General features: G+C 48.2%; 1 protein-coding gene across 7 annotated transcripts in view; it reads right to left on the reverse strand.

Annotated features, from left to right (window-relative positions):
• Positions 1-1,718: 1,718 nt before the first annotated feature.
• TBC1D22A (TBC1 domain family member 22A) overlaps positions 1,719-15,781 on the reverse strand; it is a 298,036-nt gene continuing 283,973 nt past the window's right edge. For all 7 annotated transcript variants that reach the window (XM_072596560.1, XM_072596561.1, XM_072596555.1 and 4 more), the window contains one exon: positions 1,719-2,594. In XM_072596560.1, coding sequence (XP_072452661.1) covers positions 2,466-2,594 — 129 coding nt within the window. In that variant the 3' untranslated portion in view covers positions 1,719-2,465. The remainder of the gene's footprint in view (positions 2,595-15,781) is intronic.

Genomic DNA, 15,781 nt, shown 5'->3' on the forward strand with positions numbered 1-15,781 from the left:
GGCCTGAGAACAAGGAATGGCATAGCTGGGAGGGGCCTTAGGGGTAACCCATCTAACCCAACTTCTTAATACAGGAGAAAACAGGTGATTAGGCCATAACTACACAGCAAGAGAAGATTAAAATCCCCCTGCTGACCACTCTGTAGCTGAGCAGGTCTATTCAAATACTGAGGCCCAGATGCCTTCTCTCTGTGCACTTAACACCCTGAATCTTTATTACTTCTAGATGTTCCCATCATGCTGTATCTGAAACAATGTGAGCTCTGATGACTTCGGACAGATTCACTCAAACTCATCAAGAATAGCACTGGCATGCTCCTTTAGCATACATCTAACGAAAGGCCCCATGGTGTAATGGACATGACCAAGGCTTTGGACTCAGAAATTTGGATATGAGTTCTGCCACTGGGGGCTGCCCTGCACAAGTCCTTTCCCTCTTCTGGGCCTCAGTTTCCTCATCTACAAATCAAGGGAGTTGGGCTAGACACCTTCTCATGACCCTCTCGGCTCTGAGTCCTAAGAAGACACTGCCTGGCCCCTGAACACATTTTCCTTCTCTGATCCTCGGCCCCTGAAGATCCCAGGACTGTCCTCCCCTTCAGTCCTGGGGTCATGTTGGAGTAGGGGTCTTCCTGACACCCTCTGGCAGCTTCCTTGACTCCTTCCATCACCAGTAGAAGGGCATGCTGGGATAACACTGTTCTCCAAGGGTCCCAGGACTGAGAACTGGAGGCCCTCAGAGATCTACAGAGCCACGTCCCTCACTTTACAGATGGGGAACTGAATTCAGGGACTTGTCCAAGCATCCTCAGGTTGTTCATGTCCTGGGCCCTATCCTCTCTCCATCAAGCTTTTAAATGTAATCTTTACAAAACAATGAATGTTTTTTCCAAAGCTCCCATGCCCTGTCCTGTGTCCCTGCCTGCTTGCTGGAGGGAAGGCAGGCAGGGTGCAGACACACGCAGGGATGCTGGGGCTGCCCCTCTGCTTTGCAGCTTCTAGAGGTGACAGGCAGACACATTGATTAGGCACAATATGATGTTTCCAGTAAACCTGAAAGATGCTCAGATTGGAGCTGAATGAGATCCTTCAAAACGAAAAGGCAAAGGGAAGGTGGAGGCCCCTCCTGCAGAGGATGCCTCTGAGAGTGTCAGGCCCGCCCCCCCAAATCTGCCAAATGTTTGGAGGCATCACTCCTGGGCCTGTTTCATTACTGGTTCTTGAGCAGGGTGAAAGAGGACAGAAGGACAGGGCCCGCTTCTGGGGGAAGGCTGGCCCCTATAATGCAGCAATGGAAACAAGAGCAGTCTTCACAACTGCAGGAAGCTACAAAGATGGGGGTGTGAGGCAGACCCCTGGGCCAGGCACTCTGGCATGACCCATGGTCCCCAAGGAGCCAGACAGGGGATCTCTCATAGGGTGGGGTGGGAGCAGCAAGGGAATCAGGGTCTAGACTTGGGGCCCATCTGCAAGGGGGCATGCCTTCCCCTGCTGGGCTGGCCATTTCTGAGAGGTGGGCATTTCCCAGCCCCGGTGGTATCGAGCACCTTCTCCATGACCTCAGAGCCATCTGAAAGCCAACCTGGCCCACTGTGGCCTCGCCAGTCTCGGGAGGTCCTTGGTCATAAGCTCTCAGGCCTGACTTGGCCCCTGGCCTCTCCCTCCTATGAGAAAGGGAAATATGATGGGGTCACACCTGGAGCCCATGTGCTTCACAATACATTTGATTATTGGGTTTTTTTTTAATTTTCATTTACTTTTAGTAGAATAGAATTTTCCAGTTTGAAAATACATCTACTACAGGGCCAACAAAAGCAAATTCTCCCAAGGGAATTCTAAGCAACAATCTCTCCTGGTTGCCTCAACTTCCCTCAAAAGGGCGTCCCACCCCCATGCCCTTTTGGGTATTCTCTGGGCCCGGGGAAGGGGAGGGGACTACAAAGGGTTTGGCAATTGAGAAGTCAGCCTGAAAACAATTCAGGGAGGGAGTTGGAGACCCCCTATCCGGGAAAGGAGGGGCCCCAGAAACCTCTTGGGGGCTGTTCCAGGCCCATCCACTGAGCCGGGAATACCCCCCAGAAGCTGGCCTCAGAGGGGTGGGGCTTCTGCAGGGAAGATGCCTCCGTCTCTGTCTCTTTGGTATCTCAGGATCCCTTTCATTTTCTGTTGCAAGAAGCGAGACTCTCTAAGCTGTGTCTACATGGGCCAAGGTCCTGTGCTTTCTAGTGTGTGCAGGAAGACGGCCTCCCTCAGTGGGTCACTTTTCTCTTTGCCCCGGGAATGCCTGATCGCTGAGCAGTTTTCCAAGTTAGCGACTGTCCTCAGTCAGCGCAGACATGGCCCTAATGCGCACTTTACAAAAGTATGCCACAATTAGTAAGTAAGTCGGGAAATGTGCAAACCAGAATGAAAAGTGTGTTACTCCAGAACAAGCCCAGGGGAGCATTGCCCCCACCCTCGTGGGCTCATTTCTTATAGTGATTTGGAGCATCAGCGAAGGCGAACTTGAGGCGGTAGGCCTCTGCCAGGAGAACACTGACTTCCTCGTTTCCCCAGTGGGCCGTAGGCAAGTTCTGGAGGAAGATGAGCAGCTCCTAAGACAAAGAGAGAAAAAGAGGGAATCAGGTGTGGCTGATAGCCAGGTGCGTGAGGCCAGAGGCAGTGTATGTAAATCAGGGGTTTGCCCTGGTGGGCTTAGTCTAGTTTAGGGAATAAGGCAGAAATGCTGGCAGCATCCCAGTACTGTGGACCAAAGAGAGACAGAGCTGCTGCTGATGGTGATGATGATGGTGGTGGTGACGGTGATGACAGACAAGCATGGTTTGCAGAGCTTTGCACAGATTATCTTGTTTGTCATCAGACCAGTGGGACTCGGAACAGATTTCTTCCAGGAAACAGTTTTGGACCAAGGCCTAGAGAGGATGGGTAGGACTCGGAGAGTCCAAAGATTTTTTTAAAGTTCTGGGAGTCCAAGGGCCTGGGACCGCCCACCTTCTGGTTCTGCTCCCAGCCGCCTGGCACAGCTCTGGCTATTCCATTCCATTATTAAAAACCTAATTTATTAAGCACCTACTGTGTATAAGTAAAGGTCTGAGCAGGGGGACAGAGTTTGGAGAAGGCTGCTCACATGGAGATCATGACCACTGGTAATGTAGCTACAATGTAGCAGACAGGTGCAGACAGAGGTGGGGCTGGGTGAGGTCAGAGGGAGCGGGTTTCAGTACTAGCAAGGTTTCTGGAATAGGCATGGGAATGAGGTGAGAACTGAAGCCCCAGACAGTGGGATCCCCACCTCCAGATCTGACGAGCCCCAAGGGCTTTCTGATAACAAATGCTCTCTTAAGCACAGAATGGCTGGGACGCCCTCCCACAACTCAGGAGGAGAAGTATCTAGAATGTACATAGCATTTTAAGGTTTGCAAAGAACCTTCCAAATATTGCTTCATTTAATACAACCATCTTACAGATGTGGAAACTGACGTAGACAAGTTAAGTGACTTGTCTGAGGTCACCCAGCGAGAGGGCTACATTTGAACTCAGAGCTCTGTCCCAATGAACTCCTCCTCCCCTTCATCACCACCAGCCTCCTCCTCCTCCTCTACCTCCTCATTCCAGGCTATGATCTCCAATTAAATTGAACACAAATTCAAAATGACGAATCCTCTCTAATTGTGACTCCAACGAGTTTTACATCAACTTCCCCATCCCCACCCCACCCCACCCCACCCCACCCCTGTAACATGGGCCTTTAAACTGAAATCACAGAACCAGTTTCGCCAGCCCCTTGCCCCTTGGGCCATCTTGATGTCAAGCAGCTGCCTTTCCCCATTAGCTCCAGTTCTTAGCAGGTCATAAATAAATACCTTTGGTTTTCTTTTTAATTTACTGGGGTTTCTCTCTGTGCGAGGGAAGCTGCACCAGTCACTGGCTGCCCCTCTAATGGGATGCCCTGACCAGAGCACAGCCTCCATTTTAGAATCTCGCTGGCTGGATGGGTAGCAGAAGCGTCTGGCCCTGCCTGCTCTGCCATGTGACAGACATGGAAGCATTTCAGAGCTGACCCTTACAGAGCACAATAAATGTCTGGTACAGATTTCCAACAAAACCCCCTCCTATAGTCACATGCCAAACAGAAGATACCACCAATCTCAGACCCAAGGCAAAGAGTAGCCAGGAGACCCCACAACAAGTCCCAGAGCCGCTCCTCACTCCCTATACAAGCTCCCAGGCTCCCAGTGTCTTACTGCTCTATAACATTTTATTAACTATGCAGAAATGCTGCATGTTATCAATCCCACCAAGGTATCCTGAGGGTGAGGGACAGCCCCATCAATCACTGTGGCTAGAGAGAATTTTAGAGAGAATCTCAGAACTTCTTAAAAAGCAGAACTGCTCAGACTGGGAGCCTCTCCTGCTGCTCCAGCCTCCCTGAGGCGGCTGCCTCATACCACCTCTTAAAGACTGGGAGCACCCAGGCTGGTCTGCTGCTGTTCTGCTTCCTCAGCACTCAGCCCCGTGCCTAGCCCAAAACAAAGAGAACCACCAGTCAACATTTCTAAGATACAAGGAGGTCTGTAGAGACTTTCCACAGGATCACAACGACCCTGCAGGGGAGGGGGGGGGGGGGAGTGAAAATCCCCATTTTACACACTAGAAAACTGAGTCCAAGAGACACTGAGGGACTTCTCCAGGGTCTGGAGTCATCCTGACTCCAAGTTCCCTCTAGCTACTGTGGCACCACCTATAAAATAAAGGTTCCCTGACTGGCTCTGAGTTAAACCATCCACGAGCTCACTGACTCACAGATCTGGGGGGCGAGACCCTTCTTGAGTTAAAGAAAAAGGCACCTCACACAGGTGGGGCCCAGCCACTGTTCAAATCCAGTTCCTCCATTAACTAACTGAGCTCCCCATTAGCAGGAGGGACAGCAGGGTGAAAAATGTCACAGCTGGGGATAAAGCAAAGCTTATTCGAGGGTGAATGGTTGGCACTGCCCACCCTGCCTTGTTTTACAAGGCAGGAAACATTCATCACATGTGATTTTCAGCACAGGTCATCCTCAGGTGAATATTTCAGTCTAAGGAACGAGTCCATTTTTGAGTATTGTCCATCTGCTCTAGACTCATTTCCAACTGCCACGCACACATCTGAAACTCAAAAAGGAGTTCCAAAACAGAACTCCTCCCCTTTCCCCCTAAACCCTCCTCTCCCACCACAGAAGGCACCCCCATCTTCCTGGGCTCTCCACTATCTATCCCCCTCCCATCGCTAAGCTGTGGCCAACTGTTCATCTCACCTCTGTGGTATCTCTCCAACACGTCCCCTTCTCTCCTCTGACCCTGTCCCATCCTGGTGCAGCCTCATCACATCACCCCGGACTATGGCAATAGCTGCTGGGGGTTTTAGCTGCCTCAGTCTCCCTCTTCCAGTCCTTCCTCCATTCAGTCACACAAAGGATTTTCCTAAAATGAAGGTCTGGCCACGCCACGCCACCCTGCCTCCCAATCAACAAATTCCTTCAGGATCAAATACAATATCCTTAGCTTGGCATTGAAGGCCCTGCATGGCTTAGCCCTCTCCTCCCTCTCAAACCTTTTTCCCCTTTATGTCTTCTTCAGCCCCAGGATCCCAGGCCCTGGCTGCTCCATGGAATAGCCCCTGCTTTTCTCAGGTATGGGCTTTCTCTCTGGCTGTGTCCCAGGCCTGAAAGACTGTTCCTCTTCTACTTTGCCTACTGACCTCCCAGGTTTCCTTCAAGTCCCAGCTAAAATCCCACCTTCTGCAGGAAGCCTTCCCCAGCCCCTTTGTACTCTAGGGCCTTTCCTTTGTGGATTATGTGCCATCTACCCCATCGAGGGCTTGTTTGGGCATACTTGTTTGCATTGTGCACCACCACCACCATCAGATTCTAAGTTTCTTGAGGCTAGGGGCTGTCTTTTGCCTTTGGCGGGGGGGGGGAGGTTGCACAGTGTCTGGCACACAGCAGCCACTTAAAATAGATATCTATTTACTTACTGACCATGACAGGTCTGAGTAAGCAATAAGGAATCACCTCCCACCAGGGAGTACTGTCACATATAGCCAACCATGCAACGGTATGAGTCCCATCAAGAACGAGCTATGGCGTTGAAGTTGGCCGTCCTAGTGCTTTGCACAGATCACTTTTCCCTCCCTCTGATCCCCAGAGGATGATGGGAAAGTAAGTTAGCTTTTGATGTCAAATGGCAGTAACATCTGCTAATCAACATTGAGCAAGTAACACATTTAGGTCTGTTTAAAAGGCACTCAAGGCAGAAGTTTACAAATTACCACAGAGCCAAGATGAATAAATTAACACCAGCGGAGACAAAGGACTCATTTGCCTACAATTATTATTTTCTTCCATTAATAGGAAAAGATGAAGCCAGAACCCAGGAGTCAGGACACCAATAACGCAGCCAGGTTAATGAGTCTAGTTCACTTTTCTGCCCATCTTCAGTCTCTCATTTGTATGGCTCTGCTGAAAGCACAATCAAGCACACAGGAGAACAAAGCATCTGCCTGATGAAAAGCATGATGGTGCTCAAGCATGATCAGAAAGCTCTTTGACAAGCCTTCTCCAATGCTGGCCAAGTTCTGGATGCTGAGGAAGGCCTAACCAGTGATGCCTGGGCAGACGGGCTGAGGAGAGCAGAGGATTTCTCCATTTGCCCTGAGTTGGGCAAGAAAGGTTCAGATCACAGGCAGGACCTGACCTGGAGGAGCTCCAAAGTGGCCAACCTGAGAAACAACTGAAAGGGAAACAGATAGCTGGTGCTCTACCCACTCCCTCTGTTTGTCCTATGACCTATCAAGAACAAATGGGGCAGCACAGTGCCCGTCACTGGGATTTTATCAGCATCTCCCTTGAATCTCTGCAGTCTCATCTGACAAGGCTCAGGGAACATTCATCAGTATTCCTCCTGGCTCAAAGGGCTGGGCCCCAAGGCATCTTCCAATAAGAAATCTCTGGACTTGTTAAGTGTCAAGTGTAAAGGGAAGTCATAGCAGTGGCTTTGAGGAAAGGCTAACCCAAGGGGAGGGATGCAGGCTGCTGCCACAGCTGCCTGGCCCACCCACCACAGGAAACTTAATAATTCCTGCATCCCAAGGCTGGTAGGGACAGTGTCCTAGACCCCGCTAAGTCAACTTCCTCAAGCAGGTCAGGAGACTGACCAAGAGCACAAGGAGAGGAAAGCACCCAATACTTAAATGTGGGGAGTCCTGACCTGGCCCATGGTGCAGCTTTGTCAGGGGATGAGGCCCGTTCAGAGAAAACTCCCCCACAGCCTAAGCCATCTGTCCAGCCATTGCCTTCTCCACCTGCAGTCACTTCTGTATTCTGCTAGTTCTGCCCAATTCCTTCTGCCGGTTCAACTTTGAGAAGATTCAGCCCCTCTGGAGCCAGCAGGGGCTGCCATGATGGGCCTGGCAGCATTTCTAAGAGCTTCTCTTCAGGTAGCTAATCACTCAGCCCCAGATACCGACTCCACTCTGAAATGTCAGGATTGAACAGGGAAAGCAAATGGAGCCAGTCTCACCATGGAAACCTAATGAGCCAAGTCCCTGGGAGCTCTAGGCAGGAATCCCTTTCCTTCTTCAGTTCAGTCTGACCAATGAGGAAATGCCAGCTTCTCCATGGCTCTCTGCCTGATCCTCTCTGTCCCATCACACTGAGCCTGTGCATGGCATGATCTGCTGAGCACAGGCAGGGGCTCTTGTCATGTCTGTGTCCCCAACCCTCAATCTAGGCTAGTAGAAGGACGGAATCTCTACTTTTCCCTCCTCCAGCTAAGCTGGAGCCTAGGATGACAAGACCCTTCCAGTTTGACAATCATCTGCCCTCCTTCTCTGGGACACCCACCTTTGCCTATCACCCAGGTAAGAAGGAGCAGGAGCAGAAGATGCACCCACGACGGATTCTGACTTCTTGTCCAAACAACAGAACCAGCTCAGTAAATGCAACGAGAAGATATTTAATATGTACACATGAGGCTGTGGGGCTCCTCTGCTCAGGAACCTTCGGTGGCTCCTGAATGGGCACTAGGCAGACCTCACATTCCTGTGCCCAGCATTCCAGGCCCTCCAGAATCTGCCACAGCCCCAGCTTTTCGGCCTCATCTCATACAATCTCCCTCCATTTTATGTTCCAAGCCAAATGGACAACCCTCCATCACCCCTGCACACCTACTGTTCACCCTAACCCCCTGCTGAATTCCTAGCCATTACTTAAAGTGTAACCAAAACCCACTTTCTTCAGGGAGCCTGCTCTGCTCCCCCAGTCAGGAAAGATCCTTCTTCCTTGGAGCTCACAAAGCACTTTGGTTATTTAAATTCTCTAACGCACAGAACACATACTACTGGGGATTCGACAATCCATACATGTCTAATCCCAAGCCAAAGCTGGATGCTTGCGTGAGCCTCCTAATTGATCCCCAGGTATCTCAGGATTCGGAGTATTTCTGTTTCTTACAGCATAGTAACATGACATTCATGCACCATAACTGGTTTTAGCCATTCCCTGATCAATGGGCACTGATCAAAATACACCTGGAACATAATACTCAGATCTAGGGGTCACCTCTCAGAAAAAATTGTGGAAATGTGGAGCACGTTCTGAAGAGAATGGACTGAAAGGTGAGGGGACCGGACACTCTGTGGCAGGAGAATCGGGTAAAAATACCAGGTGATGCTTGGCCTGGAGCAGAGAAGAATAAGGGAGAGGGAAATTGTGAGCACTGCCACTGCACATCCAAAAGGCTGCCGCACAGAGGAATAAGTGAACTGTTTTCCCTTCACCCCCAAAGAAGAGAATGGAGATCCCTTAAGGAGTAGGCTATCTAAAAGGCCTGTTCCACCATGGAGGGGGCCAGCCCCTCAAGGAGTGACCCTATCATGACTGAAGACCTTCCAGTGGAGGCTAGAGGACCCTCATGACAGAGGGGGATCTGTGCTTCAGGAGGGGTTGGGCTGGATAACTCCTGAGGCTCTTCCAATTCTGAGGTGAGGTCTTCTCGGTGTCCAAGGCAGCCCTTACCCAAAGAAACCAAGACTTTGTTGTGCACACGTTTAAGTCCTGAAATAGTCAAAGTAATTGGATGATAGAACCATCTGATTTGACCATCATTTAACCATCTGAAGATTGGCCAAGAGGTGAGGAATATTTTTGGCCCATCATGAAAACCACCCATGAAAGCCCAGAGGGTTTTGTTCATGGAATCCCTAAATAGGCACTCACAGATCCCTGAAATATCACTGGACAAGCTGGCACTGGAATCATCCTCTGTCTGACATTATTTCAAGATCCTTTAGAGCATGATTAATAACTTAGTGGCTGTTGTATTATTTAATCACTGCTGTTGATCATTCAGTCAATAGTTAGTCCTATTGGGCTAATCAGAATGAAGAGGAAAGGCATGAGATGAGGGGGCAGAAGTGGAAGGCCTCTAACTCAATGGACGATCACAGAGAGATTACTTAATATCTCTGGGCCTTCATTTCCTCAGCTGTAAAATGAGGGCATTGGCTCAGATGATACCCAAGGCTTCTTCCAGCTCCAGCAATCAATGAATCAATGAGAACTACAGCAGATGCTAATTAAAAGACAAATGCACATTACATTCAAAAAACTATTAATGTTCTTTTCTCAAAAGACAAGATGAGGACCATTTGTTTTCTTTGACCTCACTCGGATTGGAGAATTTTTTCTTCTCTCCAGGAAAAGCCAATTTTTAAGTTTGTGGATTCTAGCCACAATAACAAGAATGCTTCTAAGGCACAAATTTGATTGGCTTCCCCTTCCATTCACTTACACACTCAGGCTGTGCTCACGGGAGGGCTTGTAATCATGTTTAAAATGAGGTTTCTGGCTTAACAGGGTTTGTGTTCCAAAACTGCATGGTTACAAATCTTGTTACAGAGCTGTGACAGTGCTTACTGGAGACACAGAAGCAGGACTTTTTCAAGGCCTTGGTGCTTACAGAAACACACCAAGGCACAGAGAGTGCTCATCACTTTGGAAGGGCGAGGGAAAAGAGCAGAGGGTGCTTGGGAAGCAAAACCCAAGTTGTTGCTAACCTGGCTTCTCTTCTCTGCACTTTGGAGAGAGAGCCAGGATTCGGGGTCCTTAGGCCATCATGCTTAGGACAGACTGGAGGGTACAAAGCCAGAGGCAAGTCTAGGCAAGAGGCAAGGAGGTCCTGAACTGGACAGGGTGGGTACAGGAGCAATGGGTGGTGGACATGCCACAAAAGGGGCATTTAGGGAAGATGGAATTAGGAGACCCAGTGACTACCTGGATCGGGGTAGGGGTGTGGAGAAGGAAGAATTCAAAATGATTAAATGTCTGAGAGCCTAGAAGAACCGAGAGGTCACTGAAAGAGATAAAGAGGTAAAGCAAAGGGGAAGAACTGTGATTTCAGAGAGGCTGACCTTCAAGTGCAGTTGGAAATACAGGCCAAGTTACATCAATAAACACTATTAAGTACCTACTATGTGTCAGGCACCATACTAAATGCTATCTCAGAACATGAGAGGCCAAAGAAGGTCCCTGACCTCACAGGAGCCCCAGGTGCGTGCCCACTGAGGAGGACGAGTGGTTGGTTGGTGGGCACCCATTCCCACTTTGGCAGATGGTCTTTCATGAGTTGCTGTTCATCCATGGTCAGCCCTCCCTCTGGTGAGGCCCATCTCCTAGTCCATGAGTGTGTTCTGTGGGTCTGGCCTTTGGGGCTCCTGGGTCCCTCGCTAGGATGAGGCATTTCAGAACTTGGATTGAGGCATTTTATCAACTCTCCTCCCCATGTCATTTCTATTTTTTTTCATGAAAAGAACCCTCATGATCATCAAGATGTGAGAAGTGTCATGGAGGCGTGTTCATCTGCATTCATGATTGCACCAGGTCCTCAGGCTGGGTGCACAACAGGGGCAAGAGACACCAAGATTCCAGCAAGAAAAACTGCCTACACATTGAGGGAATGCCCATCCATAGGGGAACGGCTGAACAAGATGTGGTATAAGAATGTAATGGAATACTATTGTGCTATAAGAAATGATGAACAGTCAGACTTCAGGAAAACCTGCAAAGGCTTATATGAACTGATGTTGAGGGAAAGGAGCAGAACCAGGAGAACATCATACACAGTAATAGCCACAGGGTGTGAGGACTGACTGATAGACTTAGCTCTTCTCAACCCTTCTCAGAGAACCCCAAAAGACTCATGACGGAAAATGCCTTCCACATCCAGACAAAAACTATGAAGTCTGAACACAAAGTGAAGCAGACTATTTTCTTTCTTGTTTTGTTTTTTTCTTTCTCATGGTACTCCCATTATTCACTATAATTCTTCTATACAACATGACCAATGTGAAAATATGTTTAATAGGAATGTATGTGTGGAACCTATATCAGATTGCATGCCATCTTGGGGAAGGAGAAGGGAGGGAGGAAAAGAAATTTTACACTTACGGAAGTGAATGTTGAAAACTAAAAATAAATAAACTTTAAAAAATAAAAAGGGATTGGTTTCAGAAAAAAAAGATTTATGCGACCTTGATGCAAAGTGAAGCGGAAAAACCTAGTAGATCATTATGTCCAGTACCAGCAATGTCGCAACGATGATCAACTGTGAAAGACGTGGCTACCATGATCAATACAAGCATCCAAGATAATTCCAAAGGACTCATGATGGAAGAAAAAGTTATCCATCTCCAGAGAGAGAACTGTAAACTCTGATTACAGATTGAAGTATCACTTTTTTTTTACTTTATTATAGATTTTCTTGCTTTTTTTGCAGTACAGTTAGATGGACATGTTTTGCATGATTTCACATTTATAATCAGTAGCAGTTGGCTTACCTTCTCAGTGGCTGGGGAGGGGTGAAAGATCAGTAGAAAATTTGGAACTCAAAATTTTAAAAGAGATGAATGCTAAAAGAATAAATAGTAAAATGATCTGTTTAATAATAGAATAATTCCATAGAATCAAAAAAAAAGAGAAAAGAAAACTGCCTACAAAAGGTTCATTTTTATGTATCATCCTTTTAACCTTTTCCCCTTTGTAACCTTCTAACAATGGATCAAAAATAGGATGGATCAAATGGATCAAAAATGTCACCATGACAGAGAAGAGACAAGGATGACCACACACAGAACAATCCTTCTCACCCTGCCTGTGACCATGTAGGCTCCAAGAGGAAGCTCACAGGAGGATTCTGGAAAGTCTATCTCCCCATCACACCATCCCACTCAGTCACTTGCCACAGGTGACCTCTGGCTACCCTGGTGTCTTTTAGATATCCCTGACCTTCCTGTCTGACGACTCTGAAGGATAGAGGACAGTTGGATTCCATCTCTTGACCCCTCAGTTTCCCTATCTGTCCAATGAGAAGTCAAGACTAATGGACCCTCAAGGCTCCTGGGGGCTCTGAGCCTCACAGTTCTATGGCTTCACAGACCTCTGCTTCCAAAAGGTCCATGGTCCCCTGGGGCTGAGCAGGGCTAAGCTTCCCTTTGGGCCTTTCCCAACAACATCAGGAAACACAGATATCAGGAGTGGATTCTGACAGTTCTGCTAAGACTTCAAAGGTCTTGTCAAATTCCAAAGGAATCTGGTACTAAAGATAGAAAATGGGGAACAGAACCCAAGAGCCAGCTGGTAAAGCTGATCAGCTGGTCAAGCTTACAGCCCTGAAGGTGATGCTCTGACAGAGCCATCTCTCACTAATCCTGAGAACCCAGAGAGGTACACTGTACTTGTAATGAAGTTCATATTTTTTCAAGTGAAGGTTTCCCAATGAGAAACACACCTTTTGGTGCTGCTGATAAAAGTGCAGGCTGACCGACTCGGCCTCCTACTCCATCTCTCCTTCCATAAGAACATGCCAGCAAAGGAAGCTGGTGAGGTACCACAGACTGCTTAAATTGTCCGCAGAGCATGGTGGTCTCCGCCATACTTCCAGACTTCCTACTAATCAGAAAAGCAGATGTGACAGAAAATGCAGTCCAACGAAGGAGCTGATGCTCCTCCGGAGCCTGAGCTCCCTGTCAGAAGGGATCAGGATGTGGCTAAGGGGAAACAAGAGGCTGAGACACCACCGTCCGTGGGTGAGGCGGCACATACGCTCCCTGCTCTGAGTGGCCTGACAGGAGGAGCAAAGAGCCAAAGTGTCACAGCCTTTTTTTCTGGCTGTTTCAACTCATTATCTCAATGAAATCAAAGGGAGGGAGAAGGGCAGAGAAGGGAAGGAAATCATGTGGGAGGCTCCTGCCACTGGGGAACCATCTTCAAAGCAACATCATCACACACAATTTAACTTGACTGAATCTGGAGCTAATGAGCAGGAGATATAGGGGGACTCTCTCCTTGGCCTGGCTGACAAGAACCAAGGACCATGGTAAGGCAGGAGGAGTCAGAAAGGATGCTGCTTACAGTGGGTCAAGTCCACTCCACAGGTGTCTGGGGTGTGCCCAGCCTGGCACCTGGCTTAGGAGAAGCAGAGAAGAGACTCAAGGGCCAAAGCCAGGGCTGTGGGGTGGCCACAAGGGCTGAATGTGGACTCCAGACACCTGTATTCCAACCCAGCCTCTTACACACTGACCTGTGACAATGCACCCACCCCTCCAGCCAGTGTGTAATGCTGGGGGCTCAAAGGAGCACCTGAAAAAGCACAGAGTCAGTCTCTGTGGCTCTCTGGCAACAGAAGATGCTTAATAAACACCTGGGGGAGAGGGCTTGCTATTTTTTTCTCCTTTGTGTATGCTTCTGTAGACCCTGTAGGTCTCTCCATCTTGTGCAGGCTGAAAGTCATGGATTGCTCCTGGGTCCGATTCCCCCTCAGATCTACCCAAGAGCTCAATGACCACGCTGCACTTCGGCCCTGGGCCAGTCTGCCCCTCCTTAAGCACTCAGGTGCCCCCCAAATGACCTCAGTCAATAACTTATGCCAACGGTTAACATTCTTTCCATGCTTTAAAGCCTGATTCAAATTCTGCTTTCTATAGGAAGTCCTCCCTGATTCACTCCTACTGCCCACAGTCAACGACTTGCCCAAGGACCTCACAGAGTATACTGCATCCCCTAATGTACTTATCCCATAATGCTGGATCATCAGGTTATTTGTGTGGGTGTCAAAGACAGTTCATGCTCCGAGTCAGAGTGGCCATGGAAGGTAGCCTGGAAGAGAGATCTGAGGCAAGCATTAAAGGATGTGGAGCACTGGAGGAAAGGAAGAGGTAGGGCCTGGTAGGAGGGGGGATATCAGCAAAGGCTTCTGCTCAACACCAGCCAAACTCTCCACAGCTAAACTAAACAGTGTTCTAACACTGACTTTCAGCAGTGATGATGTCATACGCTCACCAGTGAAATGGTACTCTTCCTTGTTACATAAATTGTGAAAAATTATTAAATTTTCTGAGTGTCTCAACTCAGAGTTCCCCGATTGATTTTTCAGCTACTAATGAAACCAAGAAAGAATCACACAATAGTTTAGATTTCAAAAGGTCAGATTCACAAATTGAGAAGACTGGGGAATTACTGATCTGTTTTATTCTGGGAAAGTTGGGGAACTGGTAGAAAATCACTTGTTTTTCCAAATATCTTTTCAAGAAGGGAGAGATGGCCTCCAATTTTTGTATAAGAACTACTATGGTCTTTACAAGACAGATTTAAAAGGACTCTTACTATGAAACAACTTGTGTACCATCAAAAAATGAAAACGAGAAGAGAAACCAATTTGTGCCTTGGTACCCTTTACTCTCATGGCCAAGGGGCAGATGACAGGATGGGGATAATTACAAGACAATGAGAGGCTTTAGCATCGATAAAATTAATTCAATGAGAAAATCAGCGGGGCTAGAAATTGGAAGAGCTAGAGAAAAGTCAGAGAGAATGGAAGGCTTAAGGGGTTGAGAGAATGGTAAGGTCACAAAGAGAGGTAGCGACAGCAGGAAAAGAAGATTTCTGGGGAAAGGACATAAATGGGGTCTGAAGCCAAAGGTGTTAGAGCCAGCCTCCCAGCAAAGGCAAGAAGAAGCAGGTGGGCAGATGACAGGGAGCAGGAAAGGCATCAGGAAGAGCTCAGGTTCCAAGTGTTGGGCCTGAGCAGGCTTCCCAACATTCTGGACATTTGCCAAGAATTCTTTTTTATGAAAACAGGTATTACTTCCAAATATGAGCTAGAAGGACCAGGAGATGTATCTTGGGCACATATCAGGCCCCTTTCTTCTGAAGAATTACATATGTAGCTGAGTACAATAAATGCTGTCTGACATTTGGCTAAGAGTCCAATGGTGTGGCTATGTTTAAAACTTTCAGAAAACTGTTTGAACTAAAACAAGCAAATCTGAGATTTGCATCCTACCAACACAGAGTTCCTAGAATTCCAGAGCCAGGTCTAAGGAGGGCCTGAATCATCTCACCACGAGGCCTCAAGCTTCTAGCTTCCTGACACCTTGCTGCGGACTGGTGGGAAGATCACTTACTCTCCAAGGCTCAGATTCTTCATCTTCAGATTGGGAAATACCCATGCACGCCGAGCTACCAAAGACAAGGAGGTGCTCTAGAAATGGAGCCATGGTGACTGCTCTTTCCTGGACAGCAGGTGCTACCTGACAAACTAGGCCAGGCAACGTGGCTGGCTTGCCTCCTTCTTCTGTTCTGCATGGCTGTCGCTTCTCTCTCCTCACCTTTGGCATTTCCCCTTCATTTTCCTCACATGGTTTCTTGCTGCATGTAGGCCCTCATGCCTGGATTCTTGCACAGCCT

The sequence above is a fragment of the Notamacropus eugenii genome, chromosome 3 (genome assembly GCF_028372415.1).
Source record: "Notamacropus eugenii isolate mMacEug1 chromosome 3, mMacEug1.pri_v2, whole genome shotgun sequence".
Classification (NCBI taxonomy): domain Eukaryota; kingdom Metazoa; phylum Chordata; class Mammalia; order Diprotodontia; family Macropodidae; genus Notamacropus; species Notamacropus eugenii.